Source organism: Larimichthys crocea, chromosome XXIII (genome assembly GCF_000972845.2).
Source record: "Larimichthys crocea isolate SSNF chromosome XXIII, L_crocea_2.0, whole genome shotgun sequence".
Lineage (NCBI taxonomy): Eukaryota > Metazoa > Chordata > Actinopteri > Sciaenidae > Larimichthys > Larimichthys crocea.
Window position 1 is genome coordinate 7,649,838 of NC_040033.1, and position 22,983 is coordinate 7,672,820.

General features: G+C 41.2%; 1 protein-coding gene across 3 annotated transcripts; it reads right to left on the reverse strand.

Annotated features, from left to right (window-relative positions):
- Nucleotides 1–132: 132 nt before the first annotated feature.
- On the reverse strand, nucleotides 133–22,615 carry smchd1 (structural maintenance of chromosomes flexible hinge domain containing 1). 3 transcript variants are annotated; one of them, XM_027274214.1, is made up of 49 exons: nucleotides 22,218–22,615; nucleotides 18,571–18,646; nucleotides 18,310–18,468; nucleotides 18,126–18,208; nucleotides 17,872–18,005; nucleotides 17,633–17,747; nucleotides 16,952–17,071; nucleotides 16,667–16,833; nucleotides 16,484–16,574; nucleotides 16,177–16,393; nucleotides 15,944–16,073; nucleotides 14,594–14,771; nucleotides 14,423–14,462; nucleotides 14,253–14,326; nucleotides 13,650–13,844; nucleotides 13,452–13,565; nucleotides 13,146–13,252; nucleotides 12,317–12,399; nucleotides 12,115–12,228; nucleotides 11,903–11,977; nucleotides 11,676–11,795; nucleotides 11,436–11,580; nucleotides 10,527–10,623; nucleotides 10,335–10,407; nucleotides 9,940–10,079; nucleotides 8,740–8,868; nucleotides 8,426–8,650; nucleotides 8,126–8,268; nucleotides 7,734–7,819; nucleotides 7,528–7,646; nucleotides 6,497–6,658; nucleotides 6,252–6,380; nucleotides 6,079–6,158; nucleotides 5,805–5,962; nucleotides 5,586–5,701; nucleotides 5,435–5,496; nucleotides 5,153–5,240; nucleotides 4,873–5,004; nucleotides 4,619–4,774; nucleotides 4,395–4,521; nucleotides 4,148–4,267; nucleotides 3,914–3,999; nucleotides 3,701–3,823; nucleotides 3,380–3,561; nucleotides 1,530–1,639; nucleotides 1,011–1,081; nucleotides 762–927; nucleotides 518–676; nucleotides 133–434 (listed from the first exon to the last, which is right to left on the reverse strand). In XM_027274214.1, exons 1-49 carry the CDS (start codon nucleotides 22,371–22,373, stop codon nucleotides 352–354), a joined length of 6,015 nt encoding a protein of 2,004 aa, XP_027130015.1. In that variant the 5' UTR covers nucleotides 22,374–22,615; the 3' UTR covers nucleotides 133–351. The 3 variants fall into 3 exon arrangements, with proteins under 3 accessions (XP_027130015.1, XP_019127178.2, XP_019127179.2); XM_019271633.2 differs by having other exon boundaries at nucleotides 14,423–14,471; XM_019271634.2 differs by lacking the exons at nucleotides 14,253–14,326; nucleotides 14,423–14,462.
- Nucleotides 22,616–22,983: the final 368 nt, after the last annotated feature.

Below are 22,983 nucleotides of genomic sequence, written 5' to 3' on the forward strand. Positions count from 1 at the left end.
TCTTTGTTTCGAGAAGGCGCCACAATTATCCCGTGCGTAAAATGTGCGCACATGTCCAGATCGCTCAACTAAGAACTTTAACATTTCACTGAAACTATTGTCGAAGAGAAATGAGGACAACAAGCAAAGAAATCTTTGTAAATCTATATATTTTTCAATACATTCGTTGGACATATGTATAACATGCATGGACAGAACTTTGCTATAAGAACTTATAAAACGATAAAAAACACAGAACTGTACAAATAAAAATGAATAACATGTCAGTGATCTGCGTAATAAAATAAAAGTACCAAAGAGGCATATGGTTTAAACTATAACGTAGAACCAGTCAGCTTCTTTTGTGGATCTCTACTTCTGTCTCTTTGTCATGATGCCGGATGGCTCAGTAGCATCTTCAGGATGTCGTTTCACGGGTAATACTGGTCTAGAGGCTGGAGACAGAACACAGGTCGGTTAGAAATCAACAATACTAAAAGCACAGGAAAGTAAAAAGCTTGAAGGTCAACAAACGTACCACGTTGTCTGTCAATATCCTTCAGCTGTCGATTGAATTCCTCCATTTCTTTTTGCTTTTGTTGCATTTCAGGTGAGTTCATGTTCTTCATGTGCTCCTCGCATTCCTTTGCTGCGTTATCCCTCTTCACCACAATCGAGTGATACTGAATCAGCCGGTCTGTCGAATAAAATGAGAGAAATTAAAGCTAAATCTGACAGAGCGGGACCATAAAAACAAACTTAAATAAGAGATGAGGTGTCACCTATTTGTCCTTTAAGAGTGTAGTAATGTGTTGGGTAAGGGGCTCCAAACACTTGTGACATGATGTCCGGGGCTTTGTTTTGGGTGCCTCCGAACTTTCCCCTAGAACTGATCCGGTCCCCCTGTCTGGTCAGGATGGTGGGACACTGGGTCTTATTCTGGACCACCTGTAAGCAAAGGCTTGTTTAGAGGAAAAACAATCAGTGGGCCGTTCATTTGCGGCACGGCTCCTGCTGCAGGCATCACTCACCGCCCTCCTGTAGTTGTTTGCAGAGTCCAGGTCATCTATCAGGATAGTATCTCCGAGGATGTTTTTAAAAACTGCAAAGGGAGCACAAGGTAGGAACCCTTCAGACCTGTTGTGACTTATCTAGAAATTCATTAACTCTTAACTGTTTATGCTGAAAAACATCCATGATCATGGAGAAGATATTAAAGGAGGATGAAGAGCTTTTACCCATGAGTCAAAACTAAAAAACTATAGAAAATCCCTCAATTAAAAGTCATTTAAACGTGCTGAAAGAGGCCCAATTTCCGCTGCAGAGAAACCCCTCCACCTCTGTGAGGCTGAATCCCAGGTGGAACCATTTACCCAAGACTCACAAGGAGTAGCAGCAGCATGAAGGAAATACCTCAACAACAGCAAACACAAAGAAACCTGGGGATCCTCTCCAAAAAAACAACAACACAGAAACACTGCACATAAATTATAAATCTACCCTGAAAAAAAGAACCAGGCAATGTTACAAATCCATTCAAGGCGCCTCACCGATGTCGCAGCTCTCATGGTCATGGGGGTAAATCAGGAGCTTTCTGGCGTAGACTGGATTCCCAGGGGGGTCAAAGAGATTGCGTCCGTTTCTTATGTGTGGCAGCAGTCTGTAAGCAATTGAAATCTTAGTGGAGAGACTGCAGAGATGATCTGACAGCATACTGAAGACCATACTAGTGTTTCTGAAAGATTTAACCTGTTTTGTTTTTTGTTTTTTATTAACATATTCAAATTATTTTCCTCCTGTTCTGGGCAGTCATTGACAACCAGAGATGAGATGAACTACACTTAATAAGGCTGCAACTAATGATTACATCTATTATCAATCAAGCTGCTGATTATTTTCACAATTAAAGGCCCAGTGTGTAAGATTTAGATGGTTTTAATAGCAGAATATGCCTGAAATGGAGGAAGTGGCTCCTCTAACACAGAGTCTGCCATGTTGCTGTTTTTTAGCAAGCGGCAACCTCCGTGGCTGTAAAGTGAAACCAATGTGGAAGTGCTAAAAACTGCAGTTCCTCAAACGTCCACTTGAGGCTGGCTCCAGAAGTGAGTCAGTCTCCATAAGTCCCCATGTTCAAATGTCCAACTTCACAGCAGAAATAAACATGTTTACAGCCTGGTACAAAAAACAGTTTTGGTCTCTGTAGCTAATTTCCACGTTCATGACAACTGTACTGAGGGTGAATTTATATATAACTCACCTGTTCAAATTATATTAAGGCTTAAAGTTATGCAGCGTGGACGCTTTGACTGACAGATAGTAGCCGTTACAGATGGTTTGTTTGATACACGTCTTTACTGATTTTTAGATTAACCAGGAGGTGGAAGAAGCAGGATTACCAACATGGCGGCGGATTAACCAGGAGGTGGAAGAAGCAGGATTACCAACATGGCGGCGGGCATCATTACATATTTTGAGTTTCAAAACGGCTCTTCAAAAACCTGTGGGTGATGTACATTCTTTTTCAGTGTATTTTGCCACCATAGATATATTATTTTACATTTTAAAGGCCAGGTTCACACAATTATTCCAAAACAGAATCTGCATATCAATCAACAATGACAATAATCATTAGATGCAGTCGAAATAGTGACGTGATACAGACTCACACTGCATTACAATTCAAAAATACATTCTACTCCTCTACACGGTTTGCTAAATGGTGATCTCTGATGTAAAGAATGTAATTTGTCAGAACTTGCTGAAGCATGCAACACCACTGGTATGGTCCTTTAAGTAACAGTCATCAACACACAATGAAGCTCAACAACGAGCAGCAGGAAGGAGGCTGATCTCTTTCTTCGGTTATAATTACAGTCACCGTTATATGTACTTTAAACCACAATGAAAGAACGACCCTGTTATTAAATAATACATCATGAAAACATGAAATCAGAACTTAATAAGTTTTGTCCCTCGTGGAGGAAGATGCACCGGTACTTTCAGATTTTCCAGTTTTTATCTCCTTGATAAATATAATCTATAATTTGATGAATGAAAGCAGGACTCGAAGGATTGAAGATGTTCTTGTTGCTCATTCGTTAAATAGTCTACGCGAGAACGAGGTGCCACAAAATCTTTAAATTACTGTTGTTGGAAGGCTCGGGTAGGAGAAGGCTTACAAATTAAAAGACTATAATCAAGAACACACAGGAATCTCATCAGGAGAGATACTCTGACGCCAGCAGCAACACTGAAATGAATCATGGTGCCTGAAGGTAGAGTATGAACGAGGTGTTTCGAGGAAGCTGCAGGAGGCTGAATGTCAAAATGAAGTTTTTACAGTCACAAAAGACGTCAGGCTTTTTTTTTAAAAAGACACTCACTGACACAGAAGTCGTACCTGTCGCCTGGTGTCACAAACACACTGTCCAGGGCCATGACCTGCTGCCTGCCTTGTGTGTCGCGATAGATCCTCCGCGCCGCTTCTGACGTTTTGGTGATGACACAATCCATGTCCCCCCTGATGTGCCAGGAGATGACCCTCGCAGCAGCATCATCCTGCACGTACGCCAAGTGGCCAACCTGCATTCAGAAAGGAAAAGATTAAAACAAATAAAGTACAGTGTGAGTTCTTTAGCCCCCCACTCAACTCAGACTTAAACATCGTCCCAAAAACTGACTGGATGTTACAGTTTTAAGGTCTCTCTTTCCATGACATTACCATCCCCAAAACATCCTGCTGCCCCTTGAAGTGATCGCGGATGACGCAGACTCTTCTGGGTGCTTTCTCGATCCTGTCAACATCAGCTTTCTTCTCTGCTAAAAGTCTATCAATAGCAGTGAGCTGCAAAGAAAAAAAAAAAAGCAAATTGAACCTCCTGATAAACGGATCAGATAATAAATTCTGCACATACAGAACAGTGAAGAATCTTACGGTTACAGGTTGCTTGATGTTCACGCTCCTACTTTGCAGCTCGATTCGATGGTGCGTCTCTTTTTTAGCTGCTTCCTGGTATTGAGCTAGTATGGAAGAAATATTTACAATTAAAGGCCGCACAAAAAATAAAGACACAAGCAGGGCATCGAGAGCTGTGTTCGCTTTTTCTTCATAAATCAAACTTTCATTCGTTTTACACACATTATTAACTCATATAAAATGAAATCTTACCCTCCAACATTTGACGTAGTTCATCATATCTAAAGAAGATGTCTTTATAATGTTCGATAGCAGTTATGAGCTCATCTCTCTTCCTCGTTAGCTCTGCCATTTTCTGTTGCTTTTCCACGTCTAAAAAAAGAAAGAAGAAGAAGAAGAAGATAAACAGACTTTAAAAGATCACAGCTTTTGGTTTGTTTTTTTTAGATACCACAAGAATACAATGAGTGTCAATTGAAACTCTTTTTCCGAATCATACCGTTGTAAAATTCGAAGCGGAGCTCGAAGGGATCGAGGGGTGTGGAACGCATCCTCACTTCAGGTTTGAAGAGGAGGATGTACGAACTGCCGTTCTCACCCGGGCTGTTCTCCATGACGGCCAGCCTCTGTGCAGAATAAACACACATTTATCATATGTGTGATGTGCATCACGGGGCCTTTACGTGCCAGAACAAAGGCTGTGGTGTGTTTGCGGTCACTCACGTTGATGTCGGCCTTTCCTTTCGCCAAGCTAAACTGAACGCTGTTGGCTTTGCCTTCAAACAAAGGGAGCGTTTTGTTGTTGTATCCACTACAGTTCTTTATAGAAACCTTCACCGTCCCATCCAGATCCTCCCCAGCTGGGTTTCCATACGAGTCCTGCAATCGGTCAAAAACACCAATGATTCATATATCTAACTAAAAGGCTGTTTCTGCTCTGTCATAAAGATAAATGACATCTGAGGACATGAGCTCACCATTATCCTTAGAGTCATATTCTCCACCAACGTCCGGCTGGAAATGGCCTTGCTGTAGGAAACAACTGGGGTCGGTGGCTGAGAGTCAGGTCCCAGTTTGACAGGTTGATTGGCCACCACGTTTACACTAATCTAGGAGACGAGAAACAAGAAGGTTAGTCATTTCTCTCAGTGAGTCATTGAGAATTATGACCTAACCCCCTCAGTAAACACACACTCTCCTGCCAAACAGATATGACACATAACTTTTAATATCTCATAATTAAAAGGTTCAACCTACCTGATTACTGAACAGGAATTTGTCTTTGGCTATTTGTAGAGAAAACTGGATGGTGTGCTTTCCAGTGTGTTCTGGGATCTCTTTATCTCTGCAGTGAGAACAACATTTACATTTCTTTAAAAACAGTCAGACATTTTGGAAAATAAACAGGAAAGGAGGGGAAAGAGGAACAAAACCCGCCTACCAGCCAATCTAAAGCTCAGTAATTAACACAGTAGCCAATGTCTCCTCATCCAGCTCTCGCTAAGAAAGTGATTAAGTGTACTTCCATTTGCATTTTACCTGAAGTAAAAGCAGTCGTTCTTCTCATTCTCCATGGGTTTACTACACCTCAGCTCAGTGGCCTTGAAAAGTAGAAGAATATAAATTAACAAGTAGTTTAAAATAAAAGCAAATAAACAAACAAACAAAAAATCAGTGGGCAGTCACCCACCCCTTGTGGAGGCGTGTTCTGTGTCGCTCCCCCCCTCCACAGAAACATGGTCACAGCCGCGGGGTTAAAAGTCATCATCGGGCTTCCTTCGTCGGACAACACGGTCACCAAAAACACTGTACACAACAGACACAGCTGCCCTCAGTTTGCAGAGCACTAAAGCGGTTGATTTCAGTGAAACAAGAGCTCGGCGAACAGAAAAAATAAATAAATACAAACCTGGAAATTTGCCTCCAGCAGGAAACTTGGTGTTGGTGTCATACTTCACTGTCAGGCTGACAGGTTTGGTGGGATCAGGGAGTACGGTGATATTCACTGATGGACCGGTGATGGGTTTCTTGTTGAAGGACCCCCTAAACTCTAGCTGATAGTACCCCCTAGTGAAACAACAGGGGAACAACAACACTCCTGCTACTGACTGCTGGGACATGTGCTGGAAATGTTGAAGTGAAATGCTCCCTTTTTATACTGTATTATAGAAAATGTCACTCACTTTGGTCCGCTCACACTGGTGACAGTGAAAGAGGCTTTCCCTTCAGCGTTCACAGGTTGTGAGGTAACAGCGGTCGTCAACTGAAACAACAAGAAGATCATTGTATTTCTTCTGTTCGATGCTTCTGTACAACTCAGAAGTATCTGACCATTACTTCGGCAGGAGTGTCGCACCTTCAGTGTCGGGGGTGAGGACCTCAATTCTACAACAACCCTGCGGTCTGAAGAGGGGTTTCCCCACTCATCGCATAGTTGGATGAGAAACGGCGTGGGGATGCCGCTGTCGTTCAACACCTGCAAAGGCTAATCGATACAAAACAAACACGTGCTTTGAAAGTTTGTTTGTCCCTCTGAATATTGACAATGTACAGCAGAGGGGAGACAGGAAAGGAGGAGGAGAGATGAGGATGCTGTCTTACCTTCTCCGGCTCACTGACTAGTTTAAGCTGTGCAGGTACTCCAGCGGTGACTTTTACTATGACCCGCTCCACATAACTTTTGTAGGTGAAGCAGATCTCTCTGGGGCCAAGAGTCCCAGACTGGAACCGAATCCCCGTTACCAGAACAGAACAGCAGCTCTCCTGACGTCAAAACACATATCTACAGGTCAGTATTCAGATACTTTACTTGAGTAAAAGTAGTTGTAAAACATCTAAAAATACATCCTTACGCCGCATTCAAAAGAAAACAATCATGCCAACAAGTGGCATTTAAAGGCTTGAGTATGTTTTAGGATGTCCATGCATGGTTCCAGGGAGCACATGTAAAAATAAATAAAATAAACAAGGCCGTGTGTCAAGGCCACTGTCCAGGATGAAACATCAAAAATACAAGACTACATCAGAAAGACGGCCCCGAAGGATGAACTGCTGAGAACAACAGGGCCAAGGTGCTGTGGGACTTCAGCTTCCAGACTGACAAACAGCTCCTGGCTAACCAACCAGACATAGTGGTGGTGGACAAAGAGCAGAAGAGGGTAGTTGTGATAGATGTGGCGATCCCAGCTGACGCCAACATCAGGAAGAAGGAACATGAGAAACTTGAGAAGTATCAAGGGTTGAAAGAGCAGCTGGAACGGATGTGGAAGGTCAAGGGTTGCGTGGTCCCCGTGGTAGTGGGGGCACTTGGGGCAGTAACCCCCAAACTGGGAGAGTGGCTCCAGCAAATCCCGGGAACAACATCTGAAGCATCATCCGTAAATTTATACGGGATGGAAATTTTCAGGTAATAAATCAGACCTTGCAGACACTCCCCCTCAGTGAGGAATGCCTTAAATGCGCCCAAGCAAAGATTTGTTACCCTGCATACATACTGTGCTTGGCTCTTTTTAATGGTGTGGAGGTGGAGAAATGGAGGTGAGGAGGTCATGGTGCCACAATATGCAGGAATATGTTGGAGAACTAAGCCTCACGCCACATAGTAGATTAAGTTTGTGTCTCTCCTTTCTTACCTGCCACGTAAAGGCGACAGCCGATGTGTCCAGACCGTCAGCTTTCACGCTCATGTGGTTCACACAGCTGGGGGTAAGCGACTTGGTTACATTGTCATACTGGTCCACAAGCTCCAAGTCTGTATCAGAAACAAATATGTGAGTAATCGTTTGTGCAACCAAATACTCAAAAGTGAGACTTTTGGTGTGATTATGTTCAGACTCACTGATGTTTCCAGGCAGGATTTCACCTAACCTCAACGTGCTCTGGGGCAGAGTTACTTTCAGGCGTGCTGGTTCATCCGGGCGAGGCCTTCAAGCAAAACAAACAAGAGTAAAGACAAAAGATACGAGTCTGAATATTAAAGCAAAACTTCAACATATTGAGAAATTAGCCGCTTACCCCTAGTACGATGAGAAAATCAATTTCTGTCTGAAGACAGTTAGTGTAGCTTAGCATAAAGAAATGAAACTTATTATTTCGTACGTTGTTAGTGAGTTTAATTTCTAGTTTCATATTTATCTTACTGACAAAACAAAAAAAATAGGAATATTTCCCAGAATGAATTATTCCTTTAAGCTAAATGAATCACAGCTTTAAATCTGGTATGGGACTTACGTTATGGTAAAGGAGACAGACACACTCTGGTTTTGGTAGGAGACCTGGTAGAAGTGCTCTTTTTGCACCTGCCTGGGCACCTGAACATCAGGAAGCTTCCCCTGAACCAAATCGGCCAGATTTGCGTCTCCTGTCCAGTTTACCTTAAGCAAAGTCAGAGTGAACAATAAAAACACATGGACTCCTGGTTGACTGATTTATTGCAGTAATCATTAATCATAACACACCCAAACCACTGGAATCTTTTCAGATGAAGCATAATCGGTTACAGAGTTACAGTGTAAGAGATGCCAGACATACCTTGATCTTGGAGCCTATTTCAGCAGTGAGCGGTACCTCTCTACCAGCCTCATCATACAGCCTATAAAACAGATTCTCCAGCAAGCCTCCGGCCATCCACTCGATCTTTTCCTTGTTCCTCAGCACCAGATTCTCATCAACTTGGCTGTACAGCTCCATCGTGGCCACTCGTGTGCTGGGAATCACCTTCAGCTCCCTCACAACCGCCGCAATGTTTTTCTGATTCTTGTGGGGAAAACACAGACACGGGCATGGAGACATCATGATCATGAGACTTAAATCAGAGAAATGTTCTGCTACTTGTTTTTACTTACAGACATCTCAAAATGAACTTTGAGCTTTTGTGGTTCTCCCTTTATTATTTTCAGGTTGATGGGCCTTGTCACAAACTGTCCAGTTCCTGTGCTGCTGCAGTCGATAACGTCCGGTGCATACCCATGAACCTGAGATTCACAAAAAAAAAAAAGGTGAGGATAAGTCAACCAGTGCATTCTAGTTATGTATGATCACTCAGGTATTATTAAATAAAAAAATAAGTAGGCCAGGAAGATGAGAACATAACCGTAGACATATTTTATTTAAGAAAAAAAAGGACTAGAGTCAAAAACATATTGATCGAATGAGGTTTCTGTTAAAAAAAATAAATAAAAAAATTGTATGATACAAAAACAAAAAAAGAGTCTTCAGTTATGGATTATTTATTTATTTTAAAACAACATGACGTAACTTTTATTACAAGTCTGTACATCTGTTCTTTGTGTTCCGGGTACAATCACAAGTGATTTCACTGATTTTTGGTGAAACTGGATCATATTTTATGGAGAGAAAATGTTTCCCGTTTGTCCCCCTGATGTTCTCCTCAGACGGTTTAGTAATCAGCTGCCAACTGTAGCTGCTGTTAGCTCAGTTTGTTAGCCGGGCTGCCCGAGCTTTGATCGAGTGTCCGAGCAAGAAGACTCTGCATGAGAGTAAATCTGGGACTGGCTTTTAGTCGCTGGTGAGCTTGTCTTGTGTTTTTGCACTTCCGACTGATTTTTGGCTGTTGGAAAAGTTGTTTATTGCTAGTTTTAAGTAATAAGTAATGTAATCATAACAAAGCTGTCCATATTTACGCTTCAAATGCCAACTTAGGGCACCAGATCACAGCCCTTACCATAATGCCGCTTTAAATTGTAAGATTTACGACCCAATAAGAGCACTTCTGACCACATGTTTTGTATCTGGGAGTGACAAGCCCTCTTGTTTTCATATTCTTCTGGTAAGACGATGACTAATGTAGTTGTTGCCGCTGGGAGTTTTTCTTTAGCTGGTAAACAGGATAAACTGTTACGCAAGAGCGCTAATATTCTCATGAGACAGATGTTCGCTTGCTGAACTACATTAATGCTGTAAAAACAGGCGCCATGTTCTCAGCAAGTCTAGCTCCCTGCGTCAGTCTAGTATGGTCTGAATGCTCCTTTTATAGTTCTCACACAGACATCTGATGACTTCTGGATGGATCTGCATCCCCATACCTGGCAGCGAACCGTCTGTTTGGGGTGAGCGGTGATGTTTCCAGCCTCATCGTGAATTTCAACATTAAACTCGACACGGCTTCCGTTCTCCGCTATGATTGGGTTTTCTTCTGGCATCACATGGAGGGAGTGTGGCAAACCTGAAAAACATTACCATGCAGCTCAACTGAAAGCACTTTTTTTAGGGTGACTATCACACACACACATACTGATGTCAGTGGGGGGGTTGTCAAGCTGTGCTAGCCTCCCACTGAAACATATGTGTGAAAACGGTACTAACAACCAAAATACAACGACCCATTTACTGTAAAACATTTACAAAGCTGTTGTAGCAATGTCACCCAAATTGACAAAACTCAAATATTGTGTATTGTAACACAAGCTCACAAACTCACCGGGATAAACAAATATCTTGATAATCTGTGTCTCTGTTTTCATGCCAGGCAGCGTCACAGTCAGGTCGAATGGCTGAAAAATAAACATGGAGATAAACAAGAGCATATCAAGTTGTTCTTTGCATCAAGATTCTACTCTTTTACACTTTATAATTAATATTATAACATACTTTCATCAACATGTTTTCTAACCTTTGATTCTTTCTGGACTCTTCCTCTTGCTTTGACACTTCTGATGGTGAACGTGGTTCCGCTGCTGTCCACTTTCTCATAACTCACCTCCAGGCCACTAAACATTAATAATAATAGTTTGAAGACATTATGAGATTTATGTGGTAGCTGGCAATATAAACATCTACTTAATCAAATACAAATAAGCTGCAGAAACTTGAGGTTGTTAGAGAACGAGGAATAAGACAAGAAGAAAAATATACACCACCAGTCGAAGGATTTCAGTTAACAGGTGTGGATTGTCAAAAGTGGATTTTCTTGCCTTATTAATGCGAAGTTGTGTGTTGTTTAGAGGTTCTGTTTAGCATACAGTAAATAGCTCTATTCCACTACTGTAGTAATTCATATTATCCACTGAACTAAGTAAAGAGAAGCAACAATCCATCATTACTTCAAGACATGAAGGTCAATCAATAAAGAAAATATCAAGAACTTTTAATGTGTCTTCATGCACAGTTGCAAAAAACATCAAACACTGATGAGGAGGTGTGACGGAGCGGGGTGCTTTGCAAGTGACACGATATGCCATACTGTCTGGTTTGTGTTGGACCATTATTTGTTGAAAGAGTGCAGCATTAGACGACTTGGACTCAACAATCACCCGACTTAAATGGTTAGGGTTGAACTGGACCACAGAGTGAGGGAAACACAGCCAACGAGTGCTCAGCACCTCTGAGAAGCCCTTCGAGACCGTTGGAAAACTATTCCATGTGTGTTTTCTCATAGTTTTTATGTCTTCACGTACGAAAAATAAAGAAAAACCATTGAATGGGAAGGTGTGTCCAAACCTTTGACTGGTACTGTACATAAAAGAAACATTTAAAAAAAAAAAACAGTTAGATGTTTTACAAATAGAGCAGAGTGACCTACCTGCATTCAAGTACAGGTTTGAGATTGGGTGGAGGCGTCGTTGGGTGGCCATACGCATCTTTTATCCGCAGAGGAATGTCGAATGGCGTTCCTACATTAAGAGAGGGGCTTGCCACATCGATGACGAAACTCTCAGCACTGCCCTCTGGGAAGGATAAAACAGTACAAGAGTGTGATCTGGGCATTCACAAAGGATAATTAATATGGCAGTAAACGTAAACGTTCAGTGATTTTCCTTACCTTTGATGGTGAAATTGAGTTTGTAGCTTGGAAGCTCGCTGCCTCCGAAGACGGTCACGTTACTTTCATTTATCGCAGTGTTCAGACACAGACTATACTTCCCCAGGTTGGTCAAATTCTCTGTCAAAAGTGAGATGTTTGCGAAATGTGTACATGATCTTTCAGCATACGAGAAATCACGGCATCCAAAAGATAATGAAAAGGTAGACAAATAAAAAGAAACATACCAAAGCTTTTGAACCAATAGGCCCACTTTCCATGTGAGGCAGTGAAGGAGGCAATCTCTTGATCCCCTTTAGCACCTAGGTATGAAAGGCAAACAGAGTTTATAACAAGATTTAGAGAGAGAAAGAACATTACAACTGATTACAAAGGGTAAACAAAGTAAAGCTTGGGATGAGAAGCTGCCGTTTAGAGGAACGTCTTTCTTTTTTCTTACCATGGTGGATTAGTTTGAGCACGACAAGAAGTTTTTTCACTGGTCCTTGGCCCACTGACGGCATCCTGCTTAATGAGTCCTCATTCTTGTTAAGAATTTCGATTCTGAAAGGCCCTGTGAAAGTGAAAACACAAAACATTCAGAGTGACGTTTGGACGTCTGACGTTTTTAACATGATCATATTTATGCACACTCATTTTACCTAACACAGTCCCAGCTGGACGAATGGCATTCTGTGGCCAGGGGTTACGGTCAGGCCAGTCCACCTTAAGTTTCTCTGGAAGTCTGGAACAAACAAACACATTTATTTGAGCTGAATTTGATATCAGTGTGCATTGTTGTTCTGTTTGTTCGCTCATAAACATCAGGGGAAACAACACCAGTGGACTTATTTTACACACCGTTACCAGAAATATTTCTTTTCAACGTGCATTCACTGTGAAATAGACAAACTTATGTGGTGTGGATTGTCGTTGGTTTCTGTACTTCAGGCGGGCTTGCAGCTTTTCAGAGCAGACCATATTACAGAACTTTCCAGCAGAATGACAGGTGAAGGTTACACTCCACCACAGGCCAATGTGCAGAAGGCAGAGCACATGCTCAGCAGATATTTTGTGCGGATCTTACTCATTTATTGTCATCTATCTCCCAGCCATAGAGAATGTATTATGCCTATCCCAGCTGACTGACGCAGTAAAACAAACGACAAACCTAAAGCCCCTCACTTCAGCCATCCAATGATCTGTGACAAATCTGTCAAGACATTCCTGAGATCATCTTCCATCTCAGCCCCTTGGTGAGAGAGGTCAACGGCACCCACTTCGCCCTTCCACATTTCCACTACATAGTACAGTTCTACTTGCTTTTGGCACCTCTACTGATAATTAATTGCCACTGAATCACATCTAACAAACATCACTGAGTGGTGTAAATGATTATATGGTACTCTTGCCTGTGTATAAATCCATTTCCAGGTTAGTCCAGATTAGATGCAAGCAGAATGAGAGCACTTCCCCTAACTGCTTACTCACTTGGCAAGGTCCTTGTTGATGTTTTTTATGATGGCATCTTTGGTGGCCGTCTGGTCAATCTTCGAAATGGGTATGATCCTGACCTTATCGTAAAGTGCTTTGGGTTCCTGGAAAACAGATTTGTAGTAAGTTAACTCAAAAAAAAGAAAAGAGGTGTTCATAGATCACCTAAACATTGAAAACGCTTCAAGAGAATCAAATTGTTTTTACACACAAAAATCACTCAACATTTCCATATCTTGTCCTTTCGAGGATTGACATGTGAGAAACAATCCAGAGTCAGTCATAGATGAATGCCTTTCTTACCAGAGCCAGTTCAACGAATCCTGCTGTGGCAAACACGTCTTCTTTGTGATTTCCGTACAGTAAAAACCGAACCACGACACCGTACAGATTGATCCCCGTTTTATGAGACTTCACCTACGTTATGAGGAAATATGTAGGCATCAGTGAAGAACTCAGAATAATGAGAGTGTACAGATATGAACAAAAAGAGATGCTCACAAGATCGCCTGTCGTGTAAGTTTTCTTGTCCCATACGATGGAGGAGAACGTCGCCCAAAATTCCTGCATCTTCTTCGGCAATTCTGTTCGTGTTATGGTCTCCATGTAGCCCTTGAACTGGATTTGCTTGTCCAACTTCTTGTGACAGTTTTCTAGCCACTTCGTAAACTCCTTCTGAAGGTGACCTCTTTGTTTCTGGGGACGTGGAAACAAAACAGTTCGTGAACACTTGGTTGGTTATTTCTAGTTCTTAAATTAAAACAAATGGACTAAAAAGCTGCATTAAGATAAAGATTTTTTGACCTAAGAACTCGTGTTCTACTTCTGGTTTATCACATTTATAGTTTTCTGTATGTAAATACAGGTGTGCGGGTGCCAGTCCCTGATTGGCCCCAACTGCCAGAGGCTGGCTCACGACTGGCTGTGTCCTTGGGAGTGAGGAGACTGGGACTGGGATTGTTTATTAACCTTAACACCTGGTTTTTATGTCACTTCCTTCTACCCCTGTTCACGTTAATATCAAAACTGTAGCTTAATGCAGCTTTAGTTCATCCCTCTAGCAACATGTGCTGCTGAACTTTGTCTCTCAGTGTGTTTGAGCACCTTGATGGGGGAAGGACGTAGTGGCAGACCTGCTTTCTTTGACTGATCTTTTTTCCCTGTCACACTCTTGCTCGCTAGGGAAATTCAACATACAAAGAACATCACTAACAAGCTTACTTATGGACTCTATAATGACTGCAAGTCTTATAGTCTTTGCTACAGTTTGGCACCTTGAGCAGGGAGGGGGGAATCTGCCGAACTGTTCTTTTCCTGTGGACACTTCCAAGAATAAATATCATCAACATTTAAAGGAACATATAACTTTTTATGCACAAAGGGAATTTCTTTAATGTGGGGCTGCAATCTGTCCTAATTATCGAGAAAAAAATAAATGTGTCTACCTGTCCGTTAACAATGCGTGTGAAGATAGTGTCCTTGTTCTTCAGTTTCAGCTCCAGGTCCATGAAGGTCAGCTTGTTCGTGCTGACCTGGAATTTGTCATCCGTGAAAAGCACTCCTGAAATCCGATTGTAACACTCTGCGGGCAGCTTTGATTTTTTATCTGTGCACCAGTCAAACCTGTAACAAATGGATGACACAGAATGTAAGAAGGCCAACACACCGTGCAAGTTCTTTAATAAATTAGGTTAAAGATGCTTTCTTGCCAATGCTAAACAGAGAGCTGGAGCCAGAAGGTTATTAGCCTAGCTTAGCATAAAGACAGAGAAGAGGGAAACAGCAGCGTTGTGCAGTGTTGTGTGGGTGTTTTATTTCTCTGATTTATCAGCTTTCACACTACCAGTACTCCCTTTGTCTCATTCACTGTGAACATTCTTGGCTTCTGATAGATTTTAGCATAGATTGAAAGTCAGACACAGACACTGAAGCTGGGTACACGAAATAAACCAATCAAGGACACAACTGGGAGAGTATTATAGTGTAGTCCATGAACTATGTACCCAACGCATCCAACGACCAGTTTCAGTGATATTTCAGGATGACTGTGGAGCGGTTTGACCCGTCTAATCGGATCGGCACTGTAGTGACGTTGGACAGCGTTTCTGTTTCAATTATTCCACCGCAGGTTATTGCATAATGCTCTGGCGGCTCTGGCCCCGTCGCCCCCATACATTAAATAGCTGTTAGTGTGTTTGTGCATACTTGTGTGGTCTTGTGTCTGTTAATGAGAGTTTTACAAAGGCTTTTATTTTGAAGGGACTCTTATTTTGAAAGACTTTTGTCTTGTCTGTGTGTATGTGTGTGTGTCTCTCCCCCTGAGAGAAACAGAAAATCTCTAAATGAAGCCCCTCGAACAGGTGGCCAAAAATGCCAAACGGTGTGGCGTATCCAGAAGCCGAAGGACCATGAGCATCTTCATCTTGTCGACCAGTTCTGTGTCAAGTTTGAGAGCTAAATGTTAAAAACTTTGGCCTCGGGAGTTTGAGAAAGAACAGCTGCTCCCTGCTCCATTTGGAAATTTCTCCTCCAATTTACATGGGAGTAGAAGATGCAAATATGTGGCATGGGTATAGCGTGCTGCTTCGATTCCTTGGCCCAGACACTGACTTCCCATCAATTGCTCCACTGTGATGATTAGTCTTTGTGCTAAGCTAAGTGCCTGCTGGCTCTAGTATCAATTGCCTCATTTGACACTCAAATAAGCACATTTTCCTTTTAACTCTTATAAAAAGAGTAGCCCATTAAGTGACTCCTGTGTTTTTAAAGTCAAAGTGGAAAGAATGTGTATTTACTCAGAGACTGTGGTGTAAGGGATGAGCCGTCCATTCCAGAAACAGTCAAATATCGCCTTTTTCCCTCTCGCCTGATGCTGGACTCCGGACTCGTTAGCACAATCATCGTCATCATCCGCATCAGGAGAGGCTGGAAAACCAAGAACCAAAATAAAAATCCACAATTTGAATCCCAAGCTGTCAAACAGACAGAGTAACATATTCAACATTTCAGAGTAAGTTAGTTTAAACACCTTGCTCAGCACAAGGGTCTTTAGGGTAAGTCTCCCTGTCGTAGAGGAAGGGATGATACCGAATGACTCCTTCCACTGTGCCACCGTCTTGTGCAGTGAGCGCCTTGAACTCAAACGTGTCCGCAGCTGAATTTATGTACAGGGTCTCCATGTCGTTGTCAACATCCCTCAGATCCATCACACGGGGACATTTGGGAGGCTTCTCTCGCAAAGTGATCTGATCAATGAAGAAGAGTCAAATGATAATATCAGCTGACATAGACTATATTTAGCAGAAGATTAAATGTTTTTCCACCAGCAGCCTCACCTGAATGTTAATTTTTGTTTGATTTGAGTTTCTAGAGTTCTTTCTTGTGTCATTTCCATTGACTCCATGAATGTAATAGTGATATATATGACTGAAATATGGACAAAACAAATATTATTTACATGAAACCAATCGAAGCAGACAATCAGTACAAAAACAGGTGATTTTGTTGAGTGAACTTACGCTAGCTGTCTGACCCACACTTCGAAATCCTTTTTCAGAAAGGTGACGTGCTCGGGCTGCACTCCCATGATGACCACCGCTGTGAAGCTTTCCTTCCTAGATTCCTCGGCGATGAGGGCATGGAGGAAGTGTTCGTCATCGTTTTTGATGTGTTTAGAGTCGCCAGGCTGCAGCGGTACGATGAAATAATCACACACAGGATAGATAACAGAGCTATTAACAAAGAGAGCTCCAGATTTCCAGTTCTAAATCATACTAACCCTGTGTTGCGTTCATTCATCCTACCTTTCTGTTTTTGATCCTCCCGCTGTAAATATCCTCATTGTTCTTCTCTTTTTTCTCAAACTCGTCTTTTGACAGAATCAGCTCATGGACATCTGGGGAGTTGACTGGTTTACTCATCATCTATTAAAACAAAGGAAAGCTACAGTTATTTTTTTCCTCATTCATTCAAGTGAGGCCAGTCAGGCAATGCTGGAGTGCGAACATGAAGGGTGCAAAGGGATCCAGCAAAAACAAGCGCAGGGATGTCTGATAGAAACGCTGAAGCTGGCTCAAATTTTTCCTGCAACTCATTGTGACATCATCCTGACCATAATATATATGTCAGCACCAAATCCTAGTAGAGTAGTTCTCTGGCAATGCAGTGGGGCAGCAACTAATGATTATTCTCATTATTTATTAATCTGCCCACCATTTTGCAATTAATTAATTATTTAGTTGTTTATTTGACGTCCTCAAATGTCGTATGATATTCTGTTTGCTGTCACAGAGGAACCGAGAAACCAGAAAACATTCCCATTTGGGAAGCTGAAATCAGAAAATTTGGACATTTTTCCTTAAAAAAAAAAAAAGACAACATAGTTGGCAATTACTTTAACAGCTGACACCTTATCGATTAATCAATTAAAAATGGCTTAATTGTTGCTACAATGCAATAGTGCTGCATTCTTTTCGTGAACTTACTCTGGCTGAATCTCCGATGTAGAAAGCAGCCTGTTTTCCTCCAACTCCAAAGTAGGATATATCGCTGTTGAGGCTGCGAGGGACAGGGTCAGGCCGGATATACCCCTCTTGCTGACTGCAGTAAAGAAAAAACAAAAACCCAGACATGTACCAGAATTTACAACTAAAAAGATAAAATATCGGTGGCGTACCTTGGACGATCACGGTTGATCTAAAGCTAGAAAGTCAAGCACACTAACCTTGCAAATTTGCTGTTTTCCCTGGAAAATTTAGAGAGTCTGTACACTGCCCAGTTGTTGAGCTGTTTAGAGGTCATCCCACACCCGTTATCTAAAACAATCACTGCAGGCTTCCCAAGACTTTCATCAAACATCTAGGAAAAAGAGACACAATTACAGATTTAGATAAATAAGAATACAGACTGTTTGAACTCTGACATTAATTTAGGTTAAGATAAACAAATATTTGATTAAAAACTGCAGATAGAACCAACCATCCGTATCTCTATTGTCCTCACTCCTGTGTTCTTAGCTGTGGCAGAGAGAGCGTTGTCGATCAGCTCAGCAAGCGCGTACGCTGGAAAAACACAAAGAACACAAAGGTAACAAGTTAGGAGTGAATATGTGGAGCTTAATGTCTTTGTCCATATCAAGAACTTTCATCATGTAAGCACTTACGCAATGAATTCTGGCCCTCGCTGGCATAGTACTCATACATGCCGCTCCGGATCAAGGTATCATAATGGGGCAGGTAATTGATCTGCTCCTCTGTTGCCACTGACAGGGCTTGGTTCTTGTGTTGCAACAAGTACAGGGTGCTGCCATCCTGAAGCTCCTCTACAGTAAAATAATATACAAATATACATGTTTACAGTACACATTAAGCAGAAATGCTTTCATATTGTTTGCTTTCGCAGCAACAAGGTCCGATTTACTCACCAAATTTGTTAAAATCCAGGACTGTCCTGTCCGTCGTAGCGACCACAAACGTTTCATGCGATCCGATTTTAAATTCCTTTAAAGGAAAGTTGAAATAAGTGTCAATTATCACTTCTTTACAGCCACTCTTTAGAAGAGCTGAAACAAAAGAGTCAATTAAATGAAACTATTAAAGCAACTATTTGGAGTCAGGAATCAGTTTATTGTTTCGGTTATTTGTCAAGCAAAAAATGCATTTTCCATCTGACAAAATAAACAAATTGGTTGAGAAAATGATCATCAGATCCAATCACAGCGACAACCAGGGCTGCTTTTTCAAACAACTGACAGCCTGTAAGAGCATAGACATATATACATAGACGCCGCATTGAGCACTGAATCATAAAACGTTGTTTTTGGTGCCTTTTTGATTCCCAGATATATTAGTGTGTGTGTGAATGGGTGTATAAGAGGCATTAACTTAAAGAACTTTGTAGAAAGGCATTTTATGAAGTTCAGTCCATTTCCTTGTATTAGTTTACGGGCAGATCTGCCTTATCCAATATGGCGGACCTGTTGACGTATCGCAACCAACGACCAATCCGCTCAATGCGGCGTCTATGTATATATGTCTATGCTGTAAGAGCAGGAAGAGGACGTAACAGGGAAACGACGAGGAGCTTTACCCAGAGTTAAGTCAGATTTTTTTTAACGCAGAATTTTAAGACATCTCAAATTTAAGCAGCCAGTGCCTTCGCTTGAGTATTGAGATGGTTTCTGGATTGACAGCTAAACTATGTGTGACCTTACACCAAGTGGACAGGGGCCTAAACCAGGCATGAGTGGGTGTCAGAATGCATCTGTGTTAAGGTGTATGTGGTGAGAGTTTTATGTTCTGCGTAAAAGAATTCATCTGCTTCCCATTCACGCGTAGTAAAACTCTTAGAGAGAGATGCTGTTCCTGGATCTGTAAACAGAGAGGATCCCAATTGCTGATAAGATATACAACAGAGGAGGTCCAGAGGAATGTAAAGGGTTTTTGCAGATGTTTGCCTACACATATATAAAGATTGTATCTTTCTATGTTAAGTGCAATTGTCTGTGGTCTCTTTAGCACTGATATTAAAGTGTCAACTAAAGTTCAACTTGTCTTTTGTTGTGTATATTCTCAGTTGGACTGACCCGAAATTGTTCATTTAAAGCTGAAAATGATACAGGTTTGATGCGGCGTGCAGGCAGGAACACAGTCACACCCACGCAAAGGATGTTTCCACCTACGTATGGGCAAATTATTCAAGTAACGAAACCTAAAGTGAATGTAAGATTAGCGTCACAATAAAAAAATAAAAAAAAGGTTTCACTTATTTGCTTAATCACATCTGGATGTGTGTATCTGTAAAAGGAACAATTTTCGGAGTTACTTTTCCACCAAACTTCTTGAAAAATCAGCATCAGCTATCAGAGAGTGGCATGACACCATAAACATGAATTTAATGTGGCATGAACAGACCTGCCCACGTTCCGGTTTCGTTTCCTTGAAAGGAATTGACGAAGCATAACAAATGTACGCTCACGTGCCAGTTTATTATGTACACTAATGCAGTATAACAGAACACCCCCCTACCCCTGTAAGTAGTCCTCTTGTCTTCATGGAGCTTATTATGTTCAAATTATCAGTGTTTCAGTTCATTCAGGTTAGTTTATTTACAGTATATCAGTCACAGGATTTAATTTAAAAATAAGAACGTTATACCTGTTAGAATGTTTTCCTAACTTAACATTTAGGTGAACCACGTAACCCATGAATTTTAGGATATTTGTCATGTGACAAAGGCACACTTGTTAGTTTCCACTTGACATGACATAAGCATATTGTTCATTCTAATCGCATGCCAGGATGGATCCAAGCTCATATGAATCTCAGACCTTGAACTCATCTCTTGATGCATCAGCTACGAAAACCCATCTTTAAAATAACTTGTATGCATAAGTGCATAAGTTTTAGCCCCATCAAAAATTACACAGCTCACCAAAACATTGGGTTTGTAACTCCCAGCACTCTGCTGGGACTACTGACTTTCAGTATCGTTTTCAGGGAACTGCAGTTGTTGTTGTTGTTGTTGCGTAGAATGACAGGACAAGGCGTGTTGAGACGTAAAAACTGCACCCAGCTGGATTAATCATTTAATTTAATTACCACTGCTTCAGGTTCACAACATGTCCGTGTTGCTTCACAACATCCAGGGCTGGGTTTTAGATTCATGCTCACTCATTGACGTGGTATTCACGCTGCATCCGATATCAGGGTGGTCAAAAGTCACGTGTTAAGTGTCGTTTTAAAAGGAAGTGTTTATGAGATCATGATGTAAGTTAGTTAGTTAAATCTGTTATTAAACTATAATAATCTGGCAACTGAGGACACAGCTCTTTGGAAATCAGATTATAATCAGGCTCCTATGACAACATAACTTCTTGTAGACATATTTTCTTTGAAAACAAAATAAATGACAGTCACATGCTTTGATTTTGACACTTTGATTTTGCAGGAATTTAGCGCTGCACAGGTAGTGCAAGTCAAACAAGGGCAATAAATGTATTTAGGGACTAACACAGGTGCTTGTGCACTGTAATTAAATATCAGAACTACTTTATTAATCCCCGCAGGGAAATTGGGTTTGTTACAGCAGCTCCCAAAACGGTAAGTGAGATAGTAAGTGATAGCAAGAAAAAATAGAAACATTTGAACTTAACATAACATCCCAATAAAAAAACTTTACCCTTATACACCTACACGATATACAATGTAACACTATATACACAGACATGCAAGAAGTAAACAGACACCTTTGATTTGAATTTGATTTGAATGAAGGTGTCTAGTTACTCCTTGCATGTCTGTGTATATACTATATACAGTTTAATAAAACCAAAAACAGTTAGATAAAAGCCAAGTAACAGTAAACTTGCACTGCACAGCCAACTGTGACACATTTCTTTTCTTGATATACCTCATTGTGTATACTGTAAATACTGTTAATTCTGTCCATACTGCCATACATATACTTATATTTATATTTATACTGATAATTCTGTTTATATTACATGTCTTTAGCTTGTATATTTTTTTAGATTTGTATATTTTTTACATCTTTTACTTATATTTTATATGTCATGCTTATGCTGTTTGCACGGGATAAGAGGGAAATGAAATTTGTACATATAGCAGCACTGACAATAAAGTTGACTTGACTTGATTTATTAATTAAACCATAATAATCTGGCAACAACATCTCTTCAGGAATCGGATTATAATCAGGTTGCTATGACAACATAACTTCTTGTAGACATATTTTCTTTGAAAACAAAAGAAATTACAGTGACGTGTTTTGATTTTGACACAAAATGATGCAGAGATTTACCACTAGAAGTCAAATAAAGGGCAATAAATGTACTTGTGTGCTTGCACACTGAAATTAAAAGGCAGTTTAGTGGCTACATAACACGTTGAAACATCAGGTGTTAACTTCTTAACAATATAAGTGGGTTTTGTTGGTTGCATAACTGCTGCATTAGATCATAAATCTGTGATGTTCATGCACACAGATGCCTGTTGACATGTTGTTTTTTAAAGCATGTAACTTCACACAGCAGAGTAACGTCAGCATTACCTTGTGCAGGTGTTTGAGAAAGTCGTTGAAGTCCAAACCACTCGACTCCAGAAACTTCTGGGTGGCTTTGCCATTTTCTACGCGGCAGTCGTAAACACAGATCCTCTTGTGCTCCTCTCCTCTCTGCAGGAAGGACGTGGAGACCCGCTGAGCCATCTTCAGCTTCACCTAGCAACCGTGTAGCTAAGCTAAGCTAAGCTAAGCTACATTAGAAATAACGTCCGTCCTCGTCTCTGGCTGACGTTAGCGCGACTTCTCGCACATGAGGACTTTTAATAGACTGTGTTATGTCATGTGTGTGTGTGTGTCTCCTGTTTTACCAACTCCGCCTCCTCACACCATGTGTGTGTGTGTGTGTGTGTGCACTTTCGCTGTCGCGTCCTTCCTGTTTACGTCACAACGTCCCCTCCTGAGTCTCGTTCTCGTGAACGTTAGCACAGATCATGAGCGGGGTTTTTGTTCTCCTCGGAGTCACTACAGTAAAAAAAAAATTAAATGTTTCACAAGCAACATGTCTTCTGAACATTCTGACACTAAAACGTGTTTTAGACTAAATAAATCAAGAGTAAATTCACTTCAGCAAACATACTCTCGCGAGATTTTGGTACAACGTCTTCTCTGTCCGTAAAATCTGATTTCACCAAATATGATACAAAAAAAAATACATATATGTACGGAAGCCCTGAAAGGCCATACATACTTACATTTTATTCCACCCGTTTTCCCGTGATAACGAGATAATTAATTCGAGATCTCGAGAAAACAC